The sequence below is a fragment of the Sturnira hondurensis genome, unplaced genomic scaffold, assembly GCF_014824575.4.
Source record: "Sturnira hondurensis isolate 20B ecotype Veracruz unplaced genomic scaffold, ASM1482457v3 Scaffold0018728, whole genome shotgun sequence".
NCBI lineage: Eukaryota > Metazoa > Chordata > Mammalia > Chiroptera > Phyllostomidae > Sturnira > Sturnira hondurensis.
Window position 1 is genome coordinate 17,922,678 of NW_028091359.1, and position 27,014 is coordinate 17,949,691.

General features: G+C 35.1%; 1 protein-coding gene and 1 non-coding gene across 3 annotated transcripts in view; one reads left to right on the forward strand and one right to left on the reverse strand.

The window, feature by feature from the left end:
- Window positions 1–23,438, forward strand: part of NSRP1 (nuclear speckle splicing regulatory protein 1) — a 31,213-nt gene extending 7,775 nt beyond the window's left edge. The window contains exons 3-7 of one of the 2 annotated variants that reach the window (XM_037070279.1): window positions 12,014–12,070; window positions 17,501–17,629; window positions 18,511–18,718; window positions 19,885–19,993; window positions 21,921–22,971. In XM_037070279.1, the coding sequence (XP_036926174.1) occupies window positions 12,014–12,070; window positions 17,501–17,629; window positions 18,511–18,718; window positions 19,885–19,993; window positions 21,921–22,971 (1,554 nt within the window). Of the gene's footprint in view, window positions 1–12,013; window positions 12,071–17,500; window positions 17,630–18,510; window positions 18,719–19,884; window positions 19,994–21,920 lie in introns of both variants that reach the window. The other variant, XM_037070278.1, reaches the window with a different exon arrangement.
- A 2,893-nt stretch (window positions 23,439–26,331) lies between these two features.
- On the reverse strand, window positions 26,332–26,455 carry LOC119003862 (small nucleolar RNA SNORA28). Its single transcript, XR_005070063.1, has one exon. It is a non-coding gene; the product is annotated as a small nucleolar RNA SNORA28 (small nucleolar RNA).
- Window positions 26,456–27,014: the final 559 nt, after the last annotated feature.

Here is a 27,014-nt window from a genome sequence, read left to right on the forward strand (position 1 = left end):
TCAATCCACTGAGCTACACCAGCTAGGTTGATGTCCCTTTTTAGAAAGAGTTTTTTGATTTGTATCTTTTAAAAGTTAAGTGTGTTGAGCTTTTTCTGAAAGCGGCCAGAGGTGACCTCTGAAAATGGTTCTCTATTCACTTGACCCAGAAAACCCCACAAAATCATGTAGATCAAGAGGTCCAAAAGTCTTAGTATTCACGTTAAGAACACTTATGAAACTGCCCAGGCCATCAAGGGTATGCACATTTCAATATGCCACCAAGTGTCTAAAGGATGTCACTTTACAGGAGCAATGTGTGCTGTTCCATGGTTACAATAGTGAAGTTGGTAGGTGTGCGTAGGCCTAACTGTGGGCCTGGATATAGGGTTGGTGCCCTAAAGAATTATTGCTTAAATGCTCCCTGGATTACTCTAAACCTTGGGTTAATTTCCAGCGTTCTTAAAAAAAAAAGCTGATTGTGAAATTTTATGCCAGTATTTTATATACTTTTAGGGAGACGAGAATTTTTACAGGTCTATATTTGTCCCTTTTCAGTGATTTTTTTTTAAGCTTCTTCAATACATTTTTTTTTTTTTTTTGCACACTTCAAACAGTCACCTTACTGGATTTAAAAACCACTGTTGAATTCCCATTACTTTTAAAATAAAGACCAAAATCTTTATTTTTGACCTATAAAAATAAAGTCATGCATTGTCTTGCTTTTCCCTTCAGCCTCTTCTCCACTGTAGTGCCCTGTCTTGTCCTTTAAAATTGCCTTAGGCTATGTAAGTGAACTTTAGTGCCATCTTCATTTTCATAAGAAAACTAGAGATTTTGATTGGAATTTGAATTTATAGACTATGAGAGAATTGATATTTCAGTCTTTTCCATTATAACATTGTCATTTATTTATTCGAGTGTTTTATATATCCATTGGTACACTTCTATAATTTTCTTCCATAAAGTTCACATACATCCTTTGTTATATTTATTTTTAGGTACCTTATAGCCCTTGTTGATGTTATATGAGGGAATTTTTTTAAAGATTTTTTGAATTTATTTTAGGAGGGAGGGGAAGGGAAGGAGAAAGAGAGGAAGAGAAAAATCAGTGTGTGGACCTGGCCCACAACCCAGGCATGTGCCCTGACTGGGAATTAAACTGGCACCCTTTGGTTCATAGGCTGGCGCTCAATACACTAAGCCACGCCAGCCAGGGCTAATTCATGGCCTTATTTTGAAAGAGTTTGACAGGGACATGAAGAAAAGAATTGGAAATAATAGTTTGAAGAAGTAATGGTAGAGTTGGTAGAATTTTCCTTTTTGTTGTAGTTTTATTAGAGTAGAGATAATTTGTGCATGTTTAAGCTAAAAGGGAAAAAGGTAAAAGAAAAGGAGAGATTCTACAGCTAAGGAAAGTAAGGAATCTGGAAGTTAAATAAATTGGCCTATATTACACACAGATAACAAGTAGTAGAGGTAGATTTTGAACCCAGAATATCTGCTTGATTCCAGAGTCCATGCTTTTAAACATTATAATGTACTCCCTCTGAGATGCAGTTCGTTTATAATGGAATTTTAAAAGTTTGAGAGATTGGATTTCAGAAGCAACAGCAAAAGGGTTAGTTGGGAACTAGCAAAGATCCAACTTCAAAGAGACATGGTTTTTATTGTTTGAAAGTACACAACTCTGTCATTCAGTGTCTTACAAGTATTTCAGGGAGATGGGGCTATTAATTTTCAACAAAGTGGATTTTCTGTTGTCCAATTTTGAACAATCTCATTTCTAAGGATTTTCAGTGGGGGTGGTAATACTTCCAGAGGACCATTAAGAAATGTGTGGAATGGCTTTTGGTTATTAACAATTACTGAGAATGAGTATTGATACCAGTTTTGGATGTGGTCCAGGCATGGTAGATATTCTATATCTCATGACCCCCATCTAGGTAAAATCCTTCTGAACCCGTATGTAGATTAAAAGCTATTTGTAATTTTATAAGCCTAGGACGTAAGTTCTTTTTACACATAAACTCAAAATATGCTTTGCACATTTTATTTTTATTAAGTAAAAGTATTTTTAATAAAATACAATTTAAAATACTTCTAAAAATATTGTTTTTGCATGGCAAAATGCAGGCTAAATTTTCCCCTAATTTGACTCTTTTGTAGATTGAGGGAAGGTTATGTCTCATGTTGCTTAGAACTTTACCAAGGGTTAAGAAAATTAGGTCATTGTTCTAGTGTCATTTGTGGTATTTGAGTCACTGTTTCTGCAGTCAGCATTTGTATCTTTAGCATTAATGGTGATAACAGTGATTCTGCAATACATAGTTAAAGAATTTGAGAACTGACTGTTTTCTAACATGGTTGTGCTTTTACATATTCAAATACAGTGTATGTTATTCTGTTATAAATGACTTTCCCTTTATTTTTTAGAGTTTTGTAAGGATGTGTATCCAAAAGTGGATTAGAAGGAAGCTGTGTATGTGTGTAAAACTTAAAAATTGTGTGTAGAAGATTTATATATGCATTTCATTTCAGTATAGATAAGGGGAATTAACAAATAACTTTCTATAAAAGAGGGATATTGAGTATGGTGGAGAATTATCATTTGGTGTCTGCCTCCAGTATAATGGCTTACATACTATATATTACGTTGCCATAAATATGCAGGTCTCTTTCTCTGGAATTTTCGTTCTATTCCATTGATTTCTTCCCCTAATCTTGTATTCACTATTACCAACTAAGGGCAGAAATAAAGTCTGTTATTTATCTTTTCCCAAAAAGGCAATATGTGAGGGTCCACTTGCATTGCTATTTCTCATGCAAAAACCAATCTGTCTTCTCTGTCTTCTGCACTTTGTATCCCTTACCTCAGAACATGTGCCCTTTCCCACCTTTTTTAACTTTCAATCTCTGGGCATTTCAGTTTCTTATATCTTCCTCAAGTTCCAGTCCCTTGAAGGTACTCCTTCTTGTTTTCTTTTTTTTTTTAATATTTTATTTATTTATATTTAGAGGGGAAGGAAAGGAGAGAAGGAGAGAAATATCAATGTATGGTTGCTTCTTGTGAATCCCCTGCCGGGAACTGGCCTGCAACCCAGGCATGTGCCCTGACTGGGAATCGAACCGCGATCGTGTGGTTCGCAGGCCCGTGCTCAATCCACTGAGCTACACCAGCCAGGGCTCCTTCTTGTTTTCTAGAATGATTATGGATTTCTTTTTTGTCATTCCACAAGTTTGGAGGAAGAGGAGGCTGCAGCATATATGGATTTGCCACTTAAACCAGAAGTTTTGCATTACTTTCCTACATTTAAGATTTTTAGTGAATTGGTTAATATCTCAGTTTTGGTCCTATATTTTTAAAAAAATTTTATCTAATAAAAGTTTATTTTAAGGATTAGAGATAGTATATCTTACAGTGCATAATAGCTCAGAAGTATAAATAAAGCTATTTTGCCACCATGGAAATACCCTTTTTGTGTGCAATAACTGTCTTCATTAATCATTAGTCACCTGAAAGTTTCTTGTGCTATGTCCATTCCACTTAGTGTTTGACATTCTTATTTGGTAGCCTGACTTTTTTGTGACTTTTTAATAGAATCTTAATCTCTCTTTTGTTGTGGACCTTAGCTGAGAAATTATATTATATTAGAAGAATTATATTAGAAAAATTCCAAACAGAATTGACACTTACTATATGTTGGGGAGAAGTATGGGCAGACCAGGTTTGGTGTGAGAAAAGGTAGATCACAGCAAAGCACAAATACTGGAAGAAATGATCAAAATTATTTTTACTGTACACTTGACACAGAAATGCCTGTTTTAGTTGCATTAGGAACAGTTTCTATAAATATGCTATTTCCCTTTAAAAATAAACATTTCATAAAGAAGGTGGTAATGACCATAATTATATTTTTGAATTATTTTTATTTGATTTGTATACAATCTCATTGCACCCAGTTGCTCATCATTTTTAACTGACAATTTCTGATTAGAATATACTCAGGACTTTACCTTCAAATTTGCTATTAAATAACAAAATTAGCTTTCTGTTTTTCCAAAACTATATATATATATTGATTGACAGGCTTTGTTACTGCCTAGCCTAACTTTACCGTAAAAATCATTAAGGTGTGCTCTGTCTCCAGGGAGCATGCCCATACCTTTCCTTTCCCCCTGCCGTCCCCAACAGGCATGCATCTCCTAAACTCTAAGGGACCCCACAAATACTTGAATCAGGAGCAATAGGCAGCAGCAGCCCATCGTGGACTAACCCCCTGAACTTGTTCTCAAGGCTCCCTTTTTTCTGACCTTTCAGTGAGCTGACAGTAGCCCCAGCTTGGGTCACTTTTTTCCCTTTATACTTCTAGAGAGTCAGAGCAGCTTCGCATAGTGTCTCTTCTTTACTTCTTCTATTCTAGGCCCACCCTCACTTCACTGTCCCCAGCTTTAATAAACATACTCTTAAAATAAAAAAGAAAATTGTTTAAAAATTTTTTCCTTTATTTTTATGTTTCAATGTGTGTGGTCAGACAAAAAGCAATAATCCTCCATCTCATTCTTGGGTTTATCAGAAACTGAAAATAAAATAGATCAGATCACTTTCTGAAACAAAATTACTTTATTAGTTTAGTAATAATTTGAGGTTACTTTAAAGATAAGAAGCAGCATTTGGGAGGAGATTCATTTCCTGCCTTTGGACTTTATCTGTAAGAACTACATCTTCAATGTCAAGAGATTGTGTATTTATAACTGAACTCTAATAAAGTCTGTACTGGGGACTTGGCACACCTGACTTGGTCATTGTGATTATATATTAGGTGCCAAACTGTTACTTGTCTTTCAAAAAATACAGTACCAAGTGTATTTCATTAAAATTTGGCTAGTGTGGGGAGGATTATAAGACCTTTGACAGTTAATTATAAATATACTATTATTACCTACAAGGTTAATTATTTTTTTTGAAATTAAGTTTGGGTTTCTAGGTAGAATGAAGTGTATAGTTTTCCATATAGTAAATATGTTTTCACTAAACCATATAAAAAGTTTTCTACTAATTTTTTTTAAAGATTTCATTTCTTTTACTTTTGGACAGAGGAAGGAAGGGAGAAAGAGGGAGAGAAACATCAGTGTGTGGTTACTCCCCAAGCACCCCCCACTGGGAACCTGGCCTAGCTTGCCTGTGCCCTAACTGGGAATCGAACCAGCGACCCTGTGGTTAGCAGGCCAGCACTCAGTTCATTGAGCCACACCGGTCAGGGCAGTTTTTTCTACTATTTTTGACTGGTGCAACATACAATATTGAGAACAATGTTCTGAGGTTTTTTTTCCTTTCATCTGTATCTTACACTATATGTGAAAGTTAAAGAACTACTTTCCTTATGAGCAGCCCAAGATCACCCTCCTTTTTATACTCCTTTATGCTTCTTCCACTTTTTGCTTTCTTTTTTCATCACAGAGAAACTGTTATACCAAACAGTGAGACTGTTATCTCATAATTGCATCCTTCGTGACATCTTTTTTAAAAATATATTATTTATTTATTTATAGAGGGGAAGGGAAGGAGAGAAGGAGAGAAATATCAATGTATGGTTGCCTCTTGTGAGTCCCCTGCTGGGAACTGGCCTGCAACCCAGGCATGTGCCCTGACTGGGAATTGAACTGCGATCATGTGGTTCACAGGCCCACGCTCAATCCACTGAGCTACACCAGCCGGGGCATTCGTGACATCTTTTAAAAGCTTTTATTTATTTTTAGAGAGAAGGGAAGGGAAGGATAAAGNTCATTAAAATTTGGCTAGTGTGGGGAGGATTATAAGACCTTTGACAGTTAATTATAAATATACTATTATTACCTACAAGGTTAATTATTTTTTTTGAAATTAAGTTTGGGTTTCTAGGTAGAATGAAGTGTATAGTTTTCCATATAGTAAATATGTTTTCACTAAACCATATAAAAAGTTTTCTACTAATTTTTTTTAAAGATTTCATTTCTTTTACTTTTGGACAGAGGAAGGAAGGGAGAAAGAGGGAGAGAAACATCAGTGTGTGGTTACTCCCCAAGCACCCCCCACTGGGAACCTGGCCTAGCTTGCCTGTGCCCTAACTGGGAATCGAACCAGCGACCCTGTGGTTAGCAGGCCAGCACTCAGTTCATTGAGCCACACCGGTCAGGGCAGTTTTTTCTACTATTTTTGACTGGTGCAACATACAATATTGAGAACAATGTTCTGAGTTTTTTTTTCCTTTCATCTGTATCTTACACTATATGTGAAAGTTAAAGAACTACTTTCCTTATGAGCAGCCCAAGATCACCCTCCTTTTTATTCTCCTTTATGCTTCTTCCACTTTTTGCTTTCTTTTTTCATCACAGAGAAACTGTTACACCAAACAGTGAGACTGTTATCTCATAATTGCATCCTTCGTGACATCTTTTTTAAAAATATATTATTTATTTATTTATAGAGGGGAAGGGAAGGAGAGAAATACCAATGTATGGTTGCCTCTTGTGAGTCCCCTGCTGGGAACTGGCCTGCAACCCAGGCATGTGCCCTGACTGGGAATTGAACTGCGATCATGTGGTTCACAGGCCCACGCTCAATCCACTGAGCTACACCAGCCGGGGCATTCGTGACATCTTTTAAAAGCTTTTATTTATTTTTAGAGAGAAGGGAAGGGAAGGATAAAGAGTGGGATAGAAACATTGACATGTGAGAGAAACATGGATCAGTTGCCCTGTGATGGGAACCTAACCTGCAAACCAGGCATGTGCACCCTGCCTGTGTGATTGAGTTGGTAAGCTTTCAGTTTGCAGGACAACACCCAACCCAGTGAGCCACATCAGTGAGGGTCTTTATGATATTTCTCATATCTCTCAGTGTTTGTGTCTGTGTCCTCTTTCTGGAACTATGGTATCTCTTTGACAATAACAGTATAGTAAATGTTTTTGAAATGTAACAGAATTGTTAGTCACTCCTCTCATTTCAGGGCACACTCACATTATTAGCCTGCACAAGTCTCTTGTTTTATTAGTTTTCCTCTTTATCTGTGATCTTCTACCCCATTTTCCTTTAAACCTACCCCGATGTGTTTGGTATATATGCTTGAATATGTGCATATCCTCTCGTGTTGTTTTGAATACATACGTTTTATGTATAAATACCATTGTTACAGTTCTCATTTTTTCAGTCAACACTGCATTACATTGCATATACCTAGTTGATTCTGACTACTGCATGTATGTCTACTGTATTTTATCCCATTCCCTGAGATAAATATTTTTAATACCTTCAGTTTCCTGCTATCACAACATTCTGATACACATCTTAATAAAAACCAAACAGAAACCAAAGAGTTTCTTTTGGGGGTATGTATCCAGTGGTTGGATTTTTGGATCAGGGTGCATATAGATACATTATTTCACTAAGTTCTGGGAACTTACTTTCTGGATTGACTATACCAGTTCACATTTTCCAGGTGGTCAGCTGTTTCTTCATCTCACCCATGCTTTATATTTTCCATTCTTAATTGTTTTAGGCATGTGACTGACTAATTTTGCCAGTCAATATGTGAAAGGTACTATGTGCACTTCTACTTCAATACCTTAAAAGAGAAGAGACCTTTAATTGTAAAAACATTGCTGTATAACAGCATATGGTTTCAGGTATGCAACGTTATAATTCGACATCTATATATATTATGTCATGCTCACTACCAAGAGTTTAGTTTCTTTGCATCACCATACAGTTTATTCCCTTTTCCTGTTTTGATCTCTCTCCTGGTCAAATGAACTTTCTTCTGAGTTCATTTGTTTTTGTTTTATATTCCACATGAGTGAAATTATGTAGGATTTGTCTTTTCCAGCTAACTTATTGCACTTAGCATAATATCCTCAAAGTCCATCCATGTTGTCACAAATGGCAGGATTTCACCTACTTTTATGGCTGAGTTGTATTTCACTGTGTGTATATACATGTGTATAATCCACTTTATCCATTCATCCATCAGTGGACACTTAGTTTGTTTTCATGTCTTGGCTATTGTAAATCATGCTGCAGTGAACATAGGTATGCACATATCTTTTCAAACTAGGGTTTTGTATTCTTTGGGTGAATACCCAGAAGTGGAATAACTGAATCATATGTTAGTTCTATTCTTAATTTTTTGACGAGTCTCCATACTATTTTCCATAGTGGCTGTACATATATTCACTGAAGAGGCTTTCCTTTTCACCACATCCTCTCCAACATTTTTTTATCTTGCTGTTTCTTGTCATTTTGATGATAGCCATTCTAACAGATGTAAAATGATAACTCATTTTGATTTGCATTTCCGTAATAATTAGTGATTTTTGGATACCTTTTCATGTGCTTATTGGGCATCTGTATGTCTTTTTGGAAAAATGTCTATTTAGATTTTCTGCCCATTTTTAATTAGGTTGTGGGGGGGGTTANCTTTTCACCACATCCTCTCCAACATTTTTTTATCTTGCTGTTTCTTGTCATTTTGATGATAGCCATTCTAACAGATGTAAAATGATAACTCATTTTGATTTGCATTTCCGTAATAATTAGTGATTTTTGGATACCTTTTCATGTGCCTGTTGGGCATCTGTATGTCTTTTTGGAAAAATGTCTATTTAGATTTTCTACCCATTTTTAATTAGGTTGTGGGGGGGGTTAAGATGTATGAGTTCTTTATATATTTTGGGTATTAACCCCTTATCAGATGTATGATTTGTAAATGTCTTTTTTTAAAAAAGATTTTATTTTTAGGCAGAGGGCAAGGGAGGGAGAAAGAGAGGGAGAGAAACATAAGTGTTTGGTTGCCTCTCACACACCCCGTACTGGGGGCCTGGTCTGCCACTCAGGAATGTGCCCTGGCTAGGAATTGAACCAGTGGCCCTTTTGTTTGCAGGCTGGTGCTTAATTCACTTAGCCACACCAGCCAGGGCTAAATGTCTTTTTTCATTTGGTAGGTTGTTTTTTTCATTTTTTTGATCGTTTCCTTTGCTGTGCAGAAGCTTTGTAGTTGGATGTAGACCCGTTTGTTTATTTTTGGTTATGTTACCCCCTGCCATTGAAGTCTGAGCCACAAAAACATGATTAAGACCAATGTCAGGGAGCTTACCACCTATGTTTTCTTCTATGTATTTTATGGTTTCAGGTTTTATGTTCAAGTCTTTAATCTATTTTGAGTTAATTTTTATGTATGGGTAAGATAGTGGTTTAGTTTCATTCTTTTACATATGGCTGTCCATTTTTCTCAACACCATTTATTTCTTTTATTTTTTTAGAATAATTTATATATTTATATTTAGAGAGGGGAAGGGAGGAAGAGAAACATCAATGTGTGATTGCCTCTTGCACACCCCCCAATGGGGACCAGCCCATAACCCAGGTATGTGCCCCACATCAGGAGTCAAACCAGCAACTCTTTGGTTTGCAGGCCAGCATTCAGTCCACTGAGCCACACCAGCCAGGGCTCAACACCATCTACTGAGGAGACTTTTCTTTCTCTGTTCTACATTTTTGGCTTCTTTGTGGTAAATTAGTGGTCCACATATGTTTGGTTTTATATCTGGGCTTTGATTCTGTCCTGTTGATCCTTCTGTGTTTTCCTGCTGATACCATACTGTTTTTGGTTACGATAGCTTTGTAGCATATTATGAAATCAGGGAGTGTAATACCTCTTTTTTTTTCTTTATCTCAGTATTGCTTTGTCTACTTGGGGTCTTTGTAGTTCAACAGAATTTTTAGGTGGTTTTTTTTTGGTATTTTGGGGGAAAATGCTGTTAGGATTTTTATAGGTACTGCACTGAAACTATAGGTTGCTTTAGGTAATACAGGCATTTTAACAGTGTTTATTCTTCCAGTGCATGAACACAGAACATCTTTCCATTTCTTTGTGTCTTCAGTTTCTTTCAACAGTGTGGTACACATTTCAACTTACAGGTCTTTCACTTCTATGGTTAAATTTATTCCTAGGTATTTTATTATTTTTGTTGCATTTGTAAATGAGACATTTTTATTTCTTTTTCTGATTTTTGTTGTTAAAATAGAGAAATACAACAGATTTTTGTGTATTTATTTTGTATTCTGCAACTTGTATGTGTTTATAATGTCTAACAGTTTTTTGGTGGTGTCATTAGGGTTTTTTTATATATAATATCATGTCATCTGCAAATAGTGATAACTTTACCTCTTTCTTTGCAATTTAGATTCCTTTTATTTCTTTCCTTGCCTGATTGCTTTAGCTAGGACTTCTAATATTGTTTTGAAAAGTAGTGGTAAGAATAGGCATCCTTGTGTTATTCCTGATTGTAAAGGAAAAGCTTTCAAGTTTTTACCTTTCAGTGTGATACTAGCTGTAGGTTTGTCATATATGACCTTTATTATGCTGAGATGCTTTCTTTTTAAGTCCATTTTTTGAGATGTTTGATCTTAAATGGATATTGTGTGAACTGCTTTTTCTGCATCCGTTGAGATGATCATATGATTTTTATCTTTCATTTTGTTAATATGGTATCATATTGATTGATTTCTGGATGTTGAACCATCCTTTCATTCCTGGAATAAATCCTACTTGATCGTGGTCTGTGATCCTTTTAATGTGTTGGATTCAGTTTGATAATATTTTGTTGAGAATTTTTGCATCTATGTTCATGAGAGATATTGACCTCTGGTTTTCTTTTGTGTGCACATTATCCTTGTGTGGTTTTAGTACCAGGATAATGTTGAGTTTTTGAATCTAATTAGAAAGTATTCATTCCTCTTCAATTTTTGAGGAGAATTTGAAAAGGATAGTATTAAATCTTTGAATATTTGGTAGCGTTCACCAGTGAATTCTGGTCCTGGACTTTTGTTTTTGAGATTTTTGATTACTGTTTCAATTTCCTTATTAGCAATTGGTCTGTACAGATTTTATGTTTCTTCATGATTCAGTCTTAGAAGGGTATATGATTCTAAGAATTTATCCATTTTCTCTAGAGAAAAATGGATAAATCCTAGGGCTGAGGCTTATATTTTTCATTAAAAATAAATTTAATAGTACCTTTATTTTTTTAAAAGATAATTCACATGCCATAAAATTCACCCTGTTAAAGCAAACCTGTCAGTGTTGGTTAGTATATTTACAAAGCCTTATACTCTAAGGAAACATTTTTACTTAAGTATGCTAATTACATTTATTTTCTTAGCTACAAGTCTTTTGTCCATGTGGTTACTATTTCCAATTATATTCCTCTTGCCTTCTCTTAAATTCTTTTTGATTCAGGTCTAATGTCATCTTTAGGGAAAGCTTTCTTGATTCCTTATACATTTTGTTTCCCTGTGTTCCCATAGCTCCTTTTTTATCCCTTTATTACATCACTTATCACATTTATATTGTAATCAATCTCTTCAGTTATTTCTCTTCCCTTTCAGACCATTTATTTTTCAAAACAAAGACTGTTCTTGCTTTTTAAGGGCTAGATATCTTCAAGAGCTAGAATGATGAATGGGAGATATGGTAGATGTTTCACTACATATTTTATTGAGTGATTATCACTTCAGGTAGTTCTAGCTGCCCATAAGCCTTAAGCATATACTAAGGGCTTGTTATACTAAATTTAATGGTGAATATTAAAATAATGTTCTTTTTATTGCTGGAAATGATACATTATAGTGTTGGAATGGACTGATCCACCCCCAGCTAATACACACACACTCAGACACACATTCATATGAGTACACAAAGCAGTTGAAATCCATGAAAGTTGAATGACTTAGTGGTATAATTGGAACTAAAGAATCCATGTTACCTCATTTTGGTCCTGTACTATAATTTTTTTTTCCTTTCAGTTTATAGCCTAATCTGATGAGTTACAATGAAAATTCATTTGTTTCCAGAAGTTTAGGGAAAAGACCTTGATCACTTGATCATGTTAATTAATAGTACTATCTTTCTGTTTTAATAATAAGTAAGAAACCAATTGCCAATCAGAATTTTGGAAAATAAGTGTTAAACAGTGACAGTATTTTTCTGTGTTACAGACCTCCGTGAGTGAAACCCTTCAGAGGGAAGCTGCTAAAAAGCAAGCAATGAAACAGGTAAGGTCAAAAAGTGAGTTAAATGTACTTGGTAAAGGAAGTATTTCAGCTCACATTTTTATGTGTCAGTTTTCATATCTAACTGCTGAGACAAGGTGTACATAGAGAAAAAAATTTATCTTGACTCTGGTTTTTGACAATATGTTAAGATGTGTTTTGATTTACATAGATTTCTTTTTTATAAATTGTAAAGGAAAAAATAGAATGAAGAATTAACTGTTTATTGCTGTGTTGTAGATTAAATCCACTTCTGCTTTCTGATGATTTAGCAGTCTGACGATGGATTATACGGTTTAATAATTCCTGCTTAGTGAGCTTACTTGCCAAAAATAATTTTCTTCACAACCAGAGTGATTTCACAATTTTGTAACTGTTTGAAAATCACCTACCAAGACAGGAGAATGTCATAATTTTTAGTAGACTTGCTAGCACCATTATTTTTATATAATGCTGTATATATTTTGAAGCATTTTTAAAATACATACAATATTTTATAAATTCTCACAAATCTCTTTATAGTCTTGATTATGAAATCTGAAATTTCAAAAGGATAAATCATCTCTCATAATCGCACAGCTATTTACAGGGGTAAGCCCGAATGCTTACTGATTTTTTTCGTACTACGCCAATGTCTTAGATTTAGCTGCTGCAGAATATAATGTAATTAAACAATGCCAAAGTACCTTTATTTTTTGTTTTAATTCTTTCGCTGTTCACATTTTCTTTAATTTTTAGTACCTATTTTTCCCTTGTCTGAGAAGAATCTGGTATGAGGATAAACTTGTTAAGCACCTCCTATATGTCAGACATGATAACATAAACTACTTTCTAAGAATTAACTTTAATTCTTACAACAGTTCTGTAAGATAGATGCTTTTATAATCCCCATTTTGTAGTTGAGGAAATGAGGCAAAAGGAATTTATGTGACTTTCATGAGGTCTCATGTTTAGTAAAATGGTCAAGGTGTGTTCCAACACAGGCAGTGAAATTGCAGAGCCCAAACTTTTAACCCCTGTGTTTTACTGCCTTCTTGGGGAATGGGCACAGAATTGTGTATTTAGTTATCACTTTAAGATTATATCTTAGTTTCATAGTGGGGTATAAAAACGTCACTTATAAACATGATCCTTTAACATAAATTTTTGGTTTGAATCCAAATTTTAGAGCTCAGCAGAATTTGAGAGAGACCATCAAGTTTGACTTCTTTACTATATAGATGGGGAATTAGTTCCAGAGTGTCTGTCGAAGATTGTATAGGTATCTTGTTTTTCAGTGTTCTTTTGATATTTTTGTCCTGCTTTTTCTTACTTAAAGCATAAATCCCAAATCAGAATTTATTCTTAACTCTGGCTTGTTCACTTTTTTTATTTCATGGGACTTTCCCTTAGTTTGCTTTGAAACTGGAAATACTGCTATAGTTTCTGTACCACTTACCTGCCTGCTACTACCTCGATCTACCTTTGCTGCGTACTTTTCACCTTATTCCCCACTTGTATATTCCCACCCTTCTGCTTTATTCCCAGGCTATTTACCATGAAGAATACCAGTTTGACTGCATTTACTAAATCTAAGAGAATACTCTTAGAAGCAGTGTACTTACTTATCTAATCAACCACTTTTTCTTCCTTTGTAGTCTTTTGTCTGACCCTTAAGTGTGCAATTGATGATGACAAAACAACTTTATCCCTGTCTTACTGGGAAAACTTTTAATACATCATCATTCTATATAAAATTTGTTATAGGTCTTTGGTAGATAATGTCTTATCAGGTTAAGGAATGACTTTCTTATTTTAATTTGAAGTTTTGTTACTCTTTATTTAATCATGAATGTACTATATTAAAAGGATAATATTTCATGACAATGTTGTATTGTCATGAAAGTAAGGTCAGTTTAACTTTAGAACATCAATCATCATAACTTTACATAAATAGTATAAACCCAAAATAGACATAAGGTATTATCCTGTTTATATATTGTTCCACTTGGTTTACTAAAATTTCACTAAGGGTGTATTGAGGAGTTGTGCATTATGAGATTGGCCTGTAATTTTCCCTATCTTACCCTATAATTATGCAGTCTGTGGATCTTAGTAAACTAATGATAAACATGTTGTACAAGTTTGTTTCTACTTCATTAATTTCTGCCTTCACAAATTAGTGTATTCCTCTTTCTTTGGGTTCATTTTATTTTATCTAACTTTTTGAGATGTGTACATACCTGTGTTTTTCAGCCCTTTCTTTTTTTTTCTAATACGTATATTTAAAGCTATACATTTTACTTTAAGCTCTAATACAGCTGCATCTCACAAATTTTGATAAGTAGTATTTTTGTTATTCAGTTAAGAATATTTTCTGGTTTGCATTATGATTGCTTTTTTGACCCATGGGTTATTTAGAACTTAATTTCTAAACATGACAGGGGTTTTAGGGTTACTTTTGTTTTAATGATTTCTGACATGATTTCTTTGTGCTCCAAGATCATGTATTGTATTATTTCATATCTTTAAAATGTATTGAGATTAACTTTATGGTCCAGTAAAGTTTTTATAAACTTACTGTGCTTGAAAAATGTTCTGTATGTTTTCATTGGGCCAGTTGTGTTAATTCATATATATTTATACTGATTTTTTTGTTCTATTAATTACTGAGAGGCATATGTTAAAACCCTCTACTAAAAAAGAAATCCTCTACTGTGGTTGTGGACTTGTCTGTTTTTCCCTGTATTTTTGTTCAGTTTTTTTGCTTTATATATTTTAAGACTGAAGTTAATAACAAATCTATACAAGTGCTCTCTGGCCCCTCTCCCAACAATATAAAAGCGTGTTATCAGTTTGAAACATTTTAGTGTCCTTTTTCCCCTGGTTGGTTTTTGTTGTTGTTGTTGTTGTTGTTGTTGTTGTTTTGTAGTTATTATTTCTTAAACTCCGTGTTTTCTTTTGAGTTCTCCAGGTTGGTTTTGGGGAGGGAATAGCAGTGCTAATTCACCATGTAGGTGGGAGGAATTATTGTTCTTCAGAGATTAAAGTAAATGTTGAAAAATAGAAAAATTTAAAATGTTTTAATGTCTTAAACAGTATTCCAGGAAAAATATTTAAGTTAGTCTGTACATTATTCTAGAGCCTAATCATTGTTTTGTAAAAACTTGAGAATGTCAGGCCTGTTCTTTGAATAATTATAATATCACCCCATTACTTTAAAAGCCCTCTTATATTCCACATGCAATAGGTGATATAGCAATTAAAAAGTGAAAATGTGTAATGTGTACCCCAGGAACTTTGAAACTGGGACGAGACTGAAATTTGTGAGACAAAAAACGATAACATCAAGGATATTATATTGCAGCTAAATAATTGCAGTATAGAATGTGCCATCAGAGTGCAAAAGAAAGAGATCCTTGTAGGTGAAAGTCCTCAGAAATGGCCTCATTTAAGAGGTAGGGGTTAATGAACAAAATAAACTGATGAACAAAATAAAACCAGAGGCATGGATACATGGAATAGACTGACAGATCTCAGAGGAGAGGTGGGTAAGGGAGACTAGAAGAGATTAGCCAAAAAACATGCATAGCACATGAACACAGACAACATTGTGATGAAGGTCAGAGTGGGAGCTGGGTGGAGGGGACAAAAGGGGGGAGTGGAGGACAATTGTAATGGGGTCAATATTTAAGGGGAAAAAAAGAGGTAGGATGCCCTAGCTGGTGTGGTTCAGTGGATTGAGTGCCAATCTGTGAATCAAAAGGTCACTCGTTTGATTCCCAGTCAGGGCACATGCCTGGGTTGCAGGCCAGGCCCCCATTTGGGGGCAAGTGAGAAGCAACCAATTGATACTTCTCTCCATCTCTTCCTGCCTCTCTTCCCCTCTTTCTAAAAATAAATAAAATCTTAAAAAAGAAAAGAGGTAGGGGTTGAGTTTGTTCCTGCTTTGTTTGTTTATTATTTTTTAATTAGATTCCACAAAGTGAAAATACGGTATTTCTCAGTCTGACTTACTTCACTTAAAATAACACCCTCTAGGTTCATCCATGTTGTGGCAAATGGCAAGATTTTGTTCTTCTTTTACTGCTAAGTAATTATTTCATATCCTTTTTGCCCATTCATCTATTAATGGATCTTAAGATGCTTCCGTATTTTGACTATCGTAAATAATGCTTCAGTGAGCTAGGGGTGCATATTCATTTCATATTAGTGTTTCGGATTTTGGGTAAATACCCACAAACTGATGGGTCACCAGATGAGAAGAGTCATAGGGGGCATTGGTGGAAAAGGTGAAAGGGATTAAGAAGTAGAAATTGCCAATTATAAAAATAATGACAAGTATGTAAAGTACAGCATAGAGAATATAGTCGATATACTATAATAACTATGTATGGTGTCAGATGGGTTGTAGCCTTATTGGGATGATCATTTCATAAAGGATATAAATGTCTAATAACTATATTGTATACCTGAAACTAATATGTCATTGTATATCAATTGGAATTAAAAAATCGTTTTTTTAAAAGCAGGAGTTGAAGTTCTAGATGAGATTTCGATGGCCTGAAAGCAAGAGGAGGAACAGTTCATAGAGGGAACATGATGTGCAAAGGCAGAGGACTTTATATTGCAAAAATATTAATTATAAAATACCCCCATTTTTCTGTTATGACAAGCTTTTTAAAAAATATTTATCATTTGAAAACTGAACATTTTATTTGGTAAATCCACTTGCATGAAAAATAATATGAAAGCTTAATATGTAATGTACTATAGACATCTAAAACTAAGATATTTCTATGTTAAATTTGGACCTTTTGACCTGTGGATATGGATAATATTATCTATGGTCAGATGATTAAATAATAATAATAGCTAATGTTTATTGAACACTTACTCTCTGTGATGCTCCATTCTTAGTGGTTTAAGTTGATTACTTAATTATCACAACAACACTGAGGATAGATACAGTTCTCATTTATTTTAATATTTTATTTATTTATTTTTAGAGAGGGGGGAAGGGAAGGGGAAAGAGTGGGGGAGAAACATCAGTGTGTGGTTGACTCTCATGTGTCCCCTGCTGGGGACCTGGCCTGCTACCCAGGCATGTGCCCTGACTGGGAATTAAACTGGCAACCCTTTGCTTCACGGGCCTGTGCTCAATCCACTGAGCTATACCAGCCAGGGCCAGTTCTCATTTTTTTAGATGAGGAAAACTGAGGCACAAAGTGATTAAACAAACTTACCTAAAGTGGCTGGGAAGTACAGAGCTGGGATTCAAACTCAGGCAACCATGCTCAGAACTCATGTTCTTATTTTTTGTGTTAAAATGTGATTGCTATAATTTTTATGATATATTTCCGATTTATAATCCTGTCTCAAGAAAATTATTTCAACTTTTTTGTGCTGTCAGCTAGTTCATATCTTGAAACATGTTTAATTTTCTTTTTTAAGACCAAACTGGAAATCCAGAAGGCCCTTGCAGAAGATTCCACTGTATATGAATATGACAGTATTTATGATGAAATGCAAAAAAAAAAGGAAGAAAGTAATCCCAAATTGCTTTTGGGAAAAGACCGAAAGGTTTGTAGCAGAAAATACAAACTTCCTTTGACCTTGACCTGCGTTATATATCTTAATCTTATTTCAGCATGATGATTCGGAGGGGAAAGCTTTCTGGTATTTGAAGTGTGAGATTCCCTTAGCTCCAAATATAATAGAACCCAGGAAGCCCAACATTTAGTATTTAAACGGGAACAAGTGAATTATCTAACAATTTTATAAGGTTTGGTTTTTTGCTTTAAAGCCTTTGTAAATAATTTTGTGAAAACTTTTTCTTGGGAAGTTTTTGTTTTGCTCTTGTTCATGTTTATTTGTATTTTGCCATCATCTCATTTTTTATTGCTTCCTACCTGGTAACTGAGAATCATCTATATTCATCATGATAAGATTTTTAGTTTGAAAACAATTAAGGGTAAGGGGAATAAAAATAAGTTCAGATTTTCCATTACTCTTATTCTTTCACAAGCATACACTGATTTTTAAGGATCTTTGCATTTTACAATATCTACAAATAATATGATGATGTAAAATTATATTAAAGCTATTGTTTTCAATAATCTTATTTCAACTAATGTGAAAAATGAGTAGGAACCTTTTTGATTCACTTACCTGTTACAGAAGTGTTAAGATAATACTATTATAAATGGTGAGAAAAACAGTGGGAAAATTATTTAACTTAGATTGATGTTTTAAAAATAATAATAAAACATTTTGAATATCTTATATTTCTATTGGAAAGAATTTTAGGTTCAGTTTGGCTAATAAATTTATATTGGTGTTTGAGATGACAGACATACCTATTTTTATTAGACATTTCTGTCTTAATCAATTCATGGTAAAAAATAGAGTATTAATAATTACTATCTTTGACTCTGTCTTAAATAAACTTATTTTCCCCCTAGCCCAAGTATATTCACAACTTACTAAAAGCAGTTGAGATCAGAAAAAAGGAACAAGAAAAAAGAATGGAAAAGAAAATACAGAGAGAACGAGAAATGGAAAAGGGAGAGTTTGATGATAAAGAAGCATTTGTGACATCTGCTTATAAGAAAAAACTGCAAGAGAGAGCTGAAGAGGAGGAAAGAGAGAAGAGGGCTGCTGCACTTGAAGGTGAGATGGAAGAGGGAGGGGGTAGAAGGAAACAAGCAGCGAGATTCTGCCCTGTGGTTAGCCATTAGCTCTGTAACTGAACTTTTAGGTTATAATGTTGTGATCGTAATTTATGTATAGGAATTGAAGGTACAAAATAGGGTATTATGTTGTATTATAAAAGAGAGGATATTTTTAGTAAAAATAATTGCATTTTTAGTAACTAGTACTTCTATTGGACTTTTCAGTTAGACCTTGTTTGGTTGCTTAAAATTGTGGTCATTACAAGTCATTGCCATGGAAAATGATTCCAGTGTAAAAACATTGATCATAAGTCATAATATGTCAGAGCAGTATAAACTGAGATTTAAATCCTACTTATATTTTCTGGGATGAGAAAACTAGAGTAACATCACCCAAGGAGCATCAACTGGGCATTTAGAAAAAGAATAACAGTAATTCAAGAAAAAACAAAAAGGTACAGAGGCCAAAAAAATTGTAGATAGTACTTTGCTTCAGTGCTTTCTACTCATGGTCGTTTCTCAAGATTTAAGTAAAATACGCACTTATAAACAGCTTAAGTGGCAAGGGCTCATCAACTTTAAGTGGAAGAAAATCAAATCTGTAAAGACTCGGTCTGTGCCTATACTGTGTGTTCATCTAGAGTACTAGTCAGCAGGCTTTCTGGAAAGGAGCAGATAACATTTTAGGCTTTGTGTACCATGTGATCTCTCAACTCTGCCTTTGTAACACAAAAGCACCCCTAGACAATACATGAACAAATGAACGGGGCTACCTTTCAATAAAAATTTATTTGCAAAGATAGGCAGCAGCTAAAATTGGCCTACAGGCTATCGTTTGCCAACTTTTGATCTAAAGGATAGTTTACACGAGCCCTGACTGGTGTGGTTCAGTAGATTGAGTGCTGTCCTCGGAGCTAAAGGTTCACTGGTTCAATTCCCAGTCTAGGTCACATGCCTGGGTTACTGGCCAGGTCCCCAGTTGGGGACACTTCAGAGGTAACCACACCTCGATGATGTTTTCCTTCCCTTCTCTCTCTGATAATAAATAAATAAAATCTTAAAAGAATAGTTTACACACAGTTTATGTTATATACTCTATATCTGTAAACTGAACTGCATTTTTGCCTTTTGAATAAATTCTCACTTTTGCTTTCCTTCTCTTAGCACGTTTGGATGTAACCAAGCAGAAAGATCTCAGTGGATTTTATAGGCATCTATTAAATCAAGCAGTTGGTGAAGAGGAAGTACCTACATGCAGCTTTCGTGAAGCCAGGTAAGATGTGGCATATGGAACATTGAGAAAAAAGATATTGGTGATCTGGGGTTTGCGGATCATGAGTTAATGCGCATTAACTCTTTCAGAGAGGATCACAGCGTTTTGTGATCATACTTGTTTTGTCAGCCAGACCTGATCTAACTGAAGGAATGCCTGGGAATTTAGTTTCTTAATTTAAAAACCTTAAGATTTAGTCTAAGATTGTCTTTATTCTGTAGTAATTCTACATACATATTTAGGTAGTATATAAAAAGAGATGTGGTTTATTTTTGTAACTAGGACCCAGCCTCCATAAAATGTAAAATTCACATATCAAGGGCTAGAGATGCACTATTCAATATGTAGCCACTATTCACTTGTGGCTGCTTAATAATAAATTTAAAATTTTGGTCACAACAGCCACATTTCAAGTACTCAGTTTCTACATTTGGCTAGTGGGTACCATATTAGCACAGATATGGATGTTACCATTTATGTAGACATTTCTATTAGTACTGGTATAGAAAGGATTAGAGGATTTTAAATAAAAGTATAAGATATTAAATAGGAATGGTGAAATGATTATGCCATAAGTATATAGCTAAAAGTAAAAGGGAGAATTAATCCTAAACTTATATTTAAGTAAACTTTTTAGAAACAGAAGCATCTAGATAAGAGGATCTGAGTCTTGTATTCCTGGGTGAGGGGGAGAGGCAGGAGAATGGAATTAAGGATTAAAAAAGGAATTAGGTTTAGTCCTGGCTGGTGTGGCTCAGTGGATTGAGCATGGGCCTGTGACCTAAAAGGTCACTGGTTCATTTCCTGATCAGAGCACATGCCTGGGTTGCAGGCCAGATCCCCAGTTGGGGGTGTGCAAGAGGCAACAAGTTGATGTTTCTCCCACACATTGATGTTTTCCTTCCTCTCTTTCTTCCTTCTTCCCCTCTCTCTAAAAAAAATAAATAAAAGAGAGGGGATTAGGTTTAAATTTATGAGTCTAAGAAGGTATATTTGAAGATTGAGATTTTGAACAGAAAATTAATGTTTCTGTTAGAGTTTCATTTGGAATAGTTGAGAAAACTAGAGTAACATTACCCAAGGAGGAGTAACATCACCCAAGTTTCATGCCAGCCATGAAACTCTGTCATTTAGTAGTGACACTTCTCAGAGTCTAAAGAATTCCTAATTGTTAGTGATTTATTTAGCCAAGACAGTTGTACTAGCAATTTCTATAGAACCATAGTTGTCGCTCTATTAGTGTGATTAGTAAATGATAAGAGTGAGTGTGTGAGTAATATAAATAAATTAACCACACGTATCAGCTGGGAAAATGTAGATGATGTAAACAGTTTTAGTGTTGCTGATTGTAATAGTTGGATGGATTCACATACTTCCATTCTGCTGTGATAGGTGCCAAGGAGTATATCTAGAAGCTAATGCCTTTTTAATCATAATGGGGTTTATTTAGTGAGATTTAGAATTAGATTTTTGCCACCATTTTGCTGTGAAAAAAATTTATCTTCATCTATTAACATGACTCTTTGTAATTTTTATAGAAAGAAAAATAAAAATCCATTAAAGAGTCACTACTTAAACTCCACATTGTGAAAATGCTACTAAGGTCCAGAATGTATTTTTCTTTTGCCGATTATTCTTCATCTATGCTTAGCACAGACCCCTGCCTGAAGGTTCCAGTAATCCAATACAGAAGGGCTCATTTTCTTAACTTCTCCCAATATTGAAAATATTCTGAAAGGTTAGAAAATGCTGGTTTGCAGATGTTTACAAAGTAAATAGACATTAGCACCTTTTTACATCTTGATAATCAGGATGCTTATCTAATTATAATTTTATTGATTTAAATACTGAGGGAAATTATATGAACACTTTATATGCTTACTATAAATGATAATGTGGCATTTATGATTATATTTTTTTTTTTAAGGTCTGGGATAAAGGAAGAGAAGTCAAGTGGTTATTCTGACGAAGTAAGTTCAGAGAACAGAATACCACATGAAAAATGCATTCTCCAAACTGTTGTGAAAGTAGAGGAAAACCCAGATGCAGATAGTGACTTTGATAATGACAGCGAGGACGATGAAATGGAAGGAAGTAATAAAGTAAAGTGCAAAAGGGAAAAGAACATAGAGACCTCTGAGAGTGACTCCAGGCATCACAAGAATCACACTCACTCACGGTCATCTAGTGAAGAAAGAGAACATGATACCAAAAGCCACACAAAAAGTTCCAAGTCAAGGAGACATGAGAAAAGGGAAGATAAGCACCAAGAGAGACAATCCAGGGACCAGGGGAACTATTACACTGACCGTGATTACCGAAAAGAAAAGAAAGATTCCCATAGGCACAGAGAGGCCGGTCATAGAGATGCCCATTGGAAGAGACATGAACAAGAAGATAAACTGAGGGGAAGAGACCAAAGAGAAAGAAATGACAGAGAATGGAAAAGGGAGAAAGACAGAGAGAAATATCCCACAAGAGAACAAGAAAGAGATAGGCAACGAAATGATCATGACCAACACAGTGAGAAAGAAGGAGAGAAGGAAGAGAAAAGCAAAGAAAAGGAGGAACATACGAAAGCAAGGAAAGAAAGATATGAAAACAGAGATAGAGAAAAACGAGAAGCAAGTGTTAAGTCTTCAGAAAGAAAGCGAGACAGAAAGGAAAGCAGCCCAAAATCTAGAGCAAAGGATAAATTTCCTGACCAGGAGAGATCCAGTAAAATGAGAAACATGGAAAAGGACAAAGAAACAAACTCAGAGAAACTCTCTAGTTGTGAAACATCAATGGAAACAAAACACAGAGTCACAGAGGAATGCCAAGATACTGGCAAGGAACAAGAGAGACTACATGAGACACTGAGCAAGTTTGCAAAGCGGAGCAATGAAGAAACTGTAATGTCAGCTAGAGACAGGTACTTGGCCAGGCAGATGGCACGGGTTAATGCAAAGACATACATTGAGAAAGAAGAAGATTGACTTCCTGGAACGTGCTGTGTGGACACATAAAGGAGTGTGTTAGAAGTGGTAAACTGTATTTTCAAGGTTCATTTTTGGTTTAGGATTAAGTCAAAAGTCACTCCTTTTATCTCAGATGTTTGACTAAACTGATATATAATACTTATCAGTACCACATTCTTGGTTGTATTCAAGCAACCTAAAGAGTCCAAAATCCTAGTAGGTACTTTGTGAGGAAAATTGGCTCCACTATAACCATTAAAAAGTAATTTAAATAACTTTCCTAATGGTGGTTTTGTTGCAGGACCTATTTGTTTTATAAATACTGTGTTTCAGATAAAAGTAAGTGGATTTGAATGTAGAGAATATTGTTATACTTTATGTTTTGAAATTTGTATTAAAGTGTGAAATATGGATAGATGCACATTTTGTCTAACGTTAGCTCAGGCATACTTGGCTTAAATGAAAATAAAAATAGTGATATGTTTAAACTTTTAGTTCATGCTCTTATTTTAAAACTAATGTCATTTATGTCATAATTCCTTTTTTTAAATTAAAAATCACTTTAATTCTGAGACCCCCACAAGTTAGTAAATTGGTTGTATACATAAATCAGTTTTAGCCAAGTGTGAAAACATAGCTAAAGGTCCCAGTGGCCTATTTATGAACATGTCTTGTTTTATATATGCTAAAAAATATAATATAGTTTATTACAATTTCCATTTATGTATCAAATTAAAATTATAATCTCAGCCCTAAGTCTTTGAAACCATTGAAATGAAATGCTGTATATAATTTATTTGTGGGAAATAGAACAATGGTATGGAGAAAATAGTTCTCTAACAGCTCTTCCCATTAAGAAAGTGCTGTTTATCTCATACTTTGAGTTAACCACGTTTTATTTTTAGGATAAACTTAGTTTAATGAGAATATTGACTTTTAGGAAAAAGTTATATTAAGCATCAAATTTAGCACTTACAAATAAATGTATAATAGTATACCTTTAGAGCCAGAAAGGACAAGTAACAAAGCTAATGCTTGTATCTCTTGACTGACACATTAATATGACATCCTAATACTTTAAAATAGATCAGTGACAGTGACAAACACTTAAAAAGCACTGATTCATCATGCACAGAGTAAATAGTATGGTATAATGTAACTATGAAACAGGGTGAGATCATGGAAGACCATGAGCTAACAGGCTAAATTTGGTTCAATTGTTAGTTATAACTAGAGCTGTATGTTGGAAAGATTGATTTAACCATGGTTGCAAGAGATAGTGTAGTAGGGAGAGACTGTTAGGATCTGGTAAGAAGCTGTTGATTACCCTCGCCCAGTGTGGTTCAGAGACTTCTAAAGCTGCAGCTTGGATGCTTTAGCTAGGACAAACTGTATACAGTTGACCCTTGAACCACACAGGTTTGAATTGCATGGGTCTAATTATATATAGATTTTTTTCAATAAATACTGTAGCCCTGGCTGGTGGGCCTGCAAACCAAACAACTGGGGTTCGGTTCCCAGTCAGGGCACATGCCTGGGTTGTAGGCCAACTCCCAGCAGGGGACGCACGAGAAGCAACCATACATTGATGTTTCTCTCCCTCCCTCTCCCCTTCCCCTCTAAAGATAAATAAAATCTTTAATACTGTAGACCTCTTTTTTCTTTGTTTTAAGATTTTTAATTCATCTTTAGAAAGATGGAAAAGGAGGAAGACAGGGAGAAAAGCAACATTGATACGCAAGAGGCTTATCAATGAGTTGCCTCTCACTTGCTCCCAACTAGGGACCTGGCCCACAACCCAGGCAGGTGCCCTGCCTGGAATCAAACTGGCAACCTTTCAGTTCACAGATAGTGCTCAATCCCCTGAGCCACATACAAAATATGTGTTAATTGACCATTTGTGTTACTGGTAAAGCTTCTGGTCACTCAACATTAGGCTACTAGTAGTTTAATTTGGGGGGAATCAAAGTTATACACAGGTTTTTGACTATACAGGAGGTTGGTGCTCCTAACCCCCTCACTCCTGTGTTCAGTGGCTAACTATTATTAACTAAATTCGACATAGCAAGAAGCTGCAAATTAAGGCTTTCTTCTGTCTGCTTCCCCAAATACACAGATATTTTTGCCTCTCGCACTTTTCCAACCCTTTTCTGGGCACAGTACCTTGATTTCCCTTGGGAAAGTACCCCTTCACTACTCATAGTCTAGTGATTCAAATGGGGCTGCATAGGCTCCAGGAAAAGCGTATGACTCAGGCCAGTTCTGAGATTTGTCAGAGTTGAAAAGACGTTTTTCATTAGCATTGCCAGTAGTGATGATGAGATAAGTCTAGAATTGCATGGGAGAAGGGGTGTCCAACTGCTTGACAGAATAAAGCCCACACAGAGCAGAAATGAGAGAAAGATAAAGATGTAATGATTACTTTTGAATCTCTGGTTCTAATGGGGCATATATATATATTTTTAGATGTTTAAACTAATACTTTCCTGCTTTCTCTTGGGCCAATTTGAATTAGAATTCTGCCACCATAGCTAAAAAGCCCTATTTGATACACCAAAGTTACACATACAAGTCTGTGCCAAGTTACAGAACATTTTTTAAAAGTTTTATCTGATTAGAAGGGAAGGGAAGGAGAGAAACATGGGTCGGTAACCTCTCACACATCCCCAGTTGGGGACCTGGCCTGCAATCCAGGCGTGTGCCCTGACCAGAAATAAAACCAGTGACCTTTGTTTCACAGGCCCACACTCAATCCACTGAGCCACACCAACCAGGGCCAGAACATTCTTAATCTTTTAAAAATAGTCGTGTAACATGCATAAATAAAGTGCTTGTACCATGAATATATAGTTTACACTGAAACTCCCCTCAAACCCCTCCTCAGCCTTCCCCTGCCCCCCACCTTTGACAACACCATAGACTTTATTTTCTAGATTGCTTAGTATTTATCCATCTACTATTGGTGGACATGGAGTTTTATTTCCTGTTTAGGATTAACCTTGTACTTGTCTTCGGGTATGTATGAATGTATGTTTTGATTGGGTGACTCCTAAGAATGGATTGCTAATCCAGAGAGTATGCATTGGCTTTAGTGGACACTGTCAGTTTACAAAATTGTACCAAAGTCTACTCAATGTATGAGAATTTCAGTTGCTTCACATTCTTGCTTATACCTGTTATTTATCTTTTGTCATCTTGTCTTTTAGCTTTAGCCATTCTGGTAGGTGGAGTGATACGGTTTTATTTGTAGTTCTCTTAATGGCTATCATATTTATTAGCGTTTGTATAAAGGTTCTTTTAAAGAGTCTGTTTCACCTATACTGATTCTTTATGTATTTGGATAGAGATCATTTATCTTCCCACTGTCTTAATGGTATCTTTTTTTAAAACACTTAAACAGCTTGTCTCAAAAGAGAGAACGCTGGAATAGGTTGGACTTGGTTGCTATAGCAAGCTCAGATTGTGTCAGATGGTTTTGATCTTCTGCCACAGAGTGTTGCTTGCAAATAATGGTATCTTTTAATGAACAAAAATCTTTAATTTTGATAAAGTTAAACTTAAAAGTTAAATAAAATTTATCATTTTCTCAATACACTAGACACATTTGAAATGCTCAGCAGCCACACATAGCCAGCGGCTACTCTAAAGGAAAATGCAGATATAGAACATTTTATTATTGCAGAAAGTTCTGGACAGCATTCTAGAAGCATTATTGTCTCTTTTTTACATTTAGATGTGCCGTGCATCTTGGAATGAATTAATGTGTGTGATATAATAAAGATTTTTTTCCATATGGATAGTAAGTAGTAAATAAAAATTTGTTCAAATTAAATCCACAATGAGTGCCATTATACATCCACCAGGAATAGCAGAAATGTTTAGACTTACAATACCAAGTGTTGATGAGATGGTGGAGCAATTCTAAGCCATATGTGCTGCTGGTGGCAGATAAACAAGTACAGCAGCTCTTTGGCTAATGTTTGATTCTGTCATTTTTCTATACCATTGATGAGGGAAAAAATTGATTTCTGGCCAGAGCCACTCTGTGGTTTGCAGTTCTC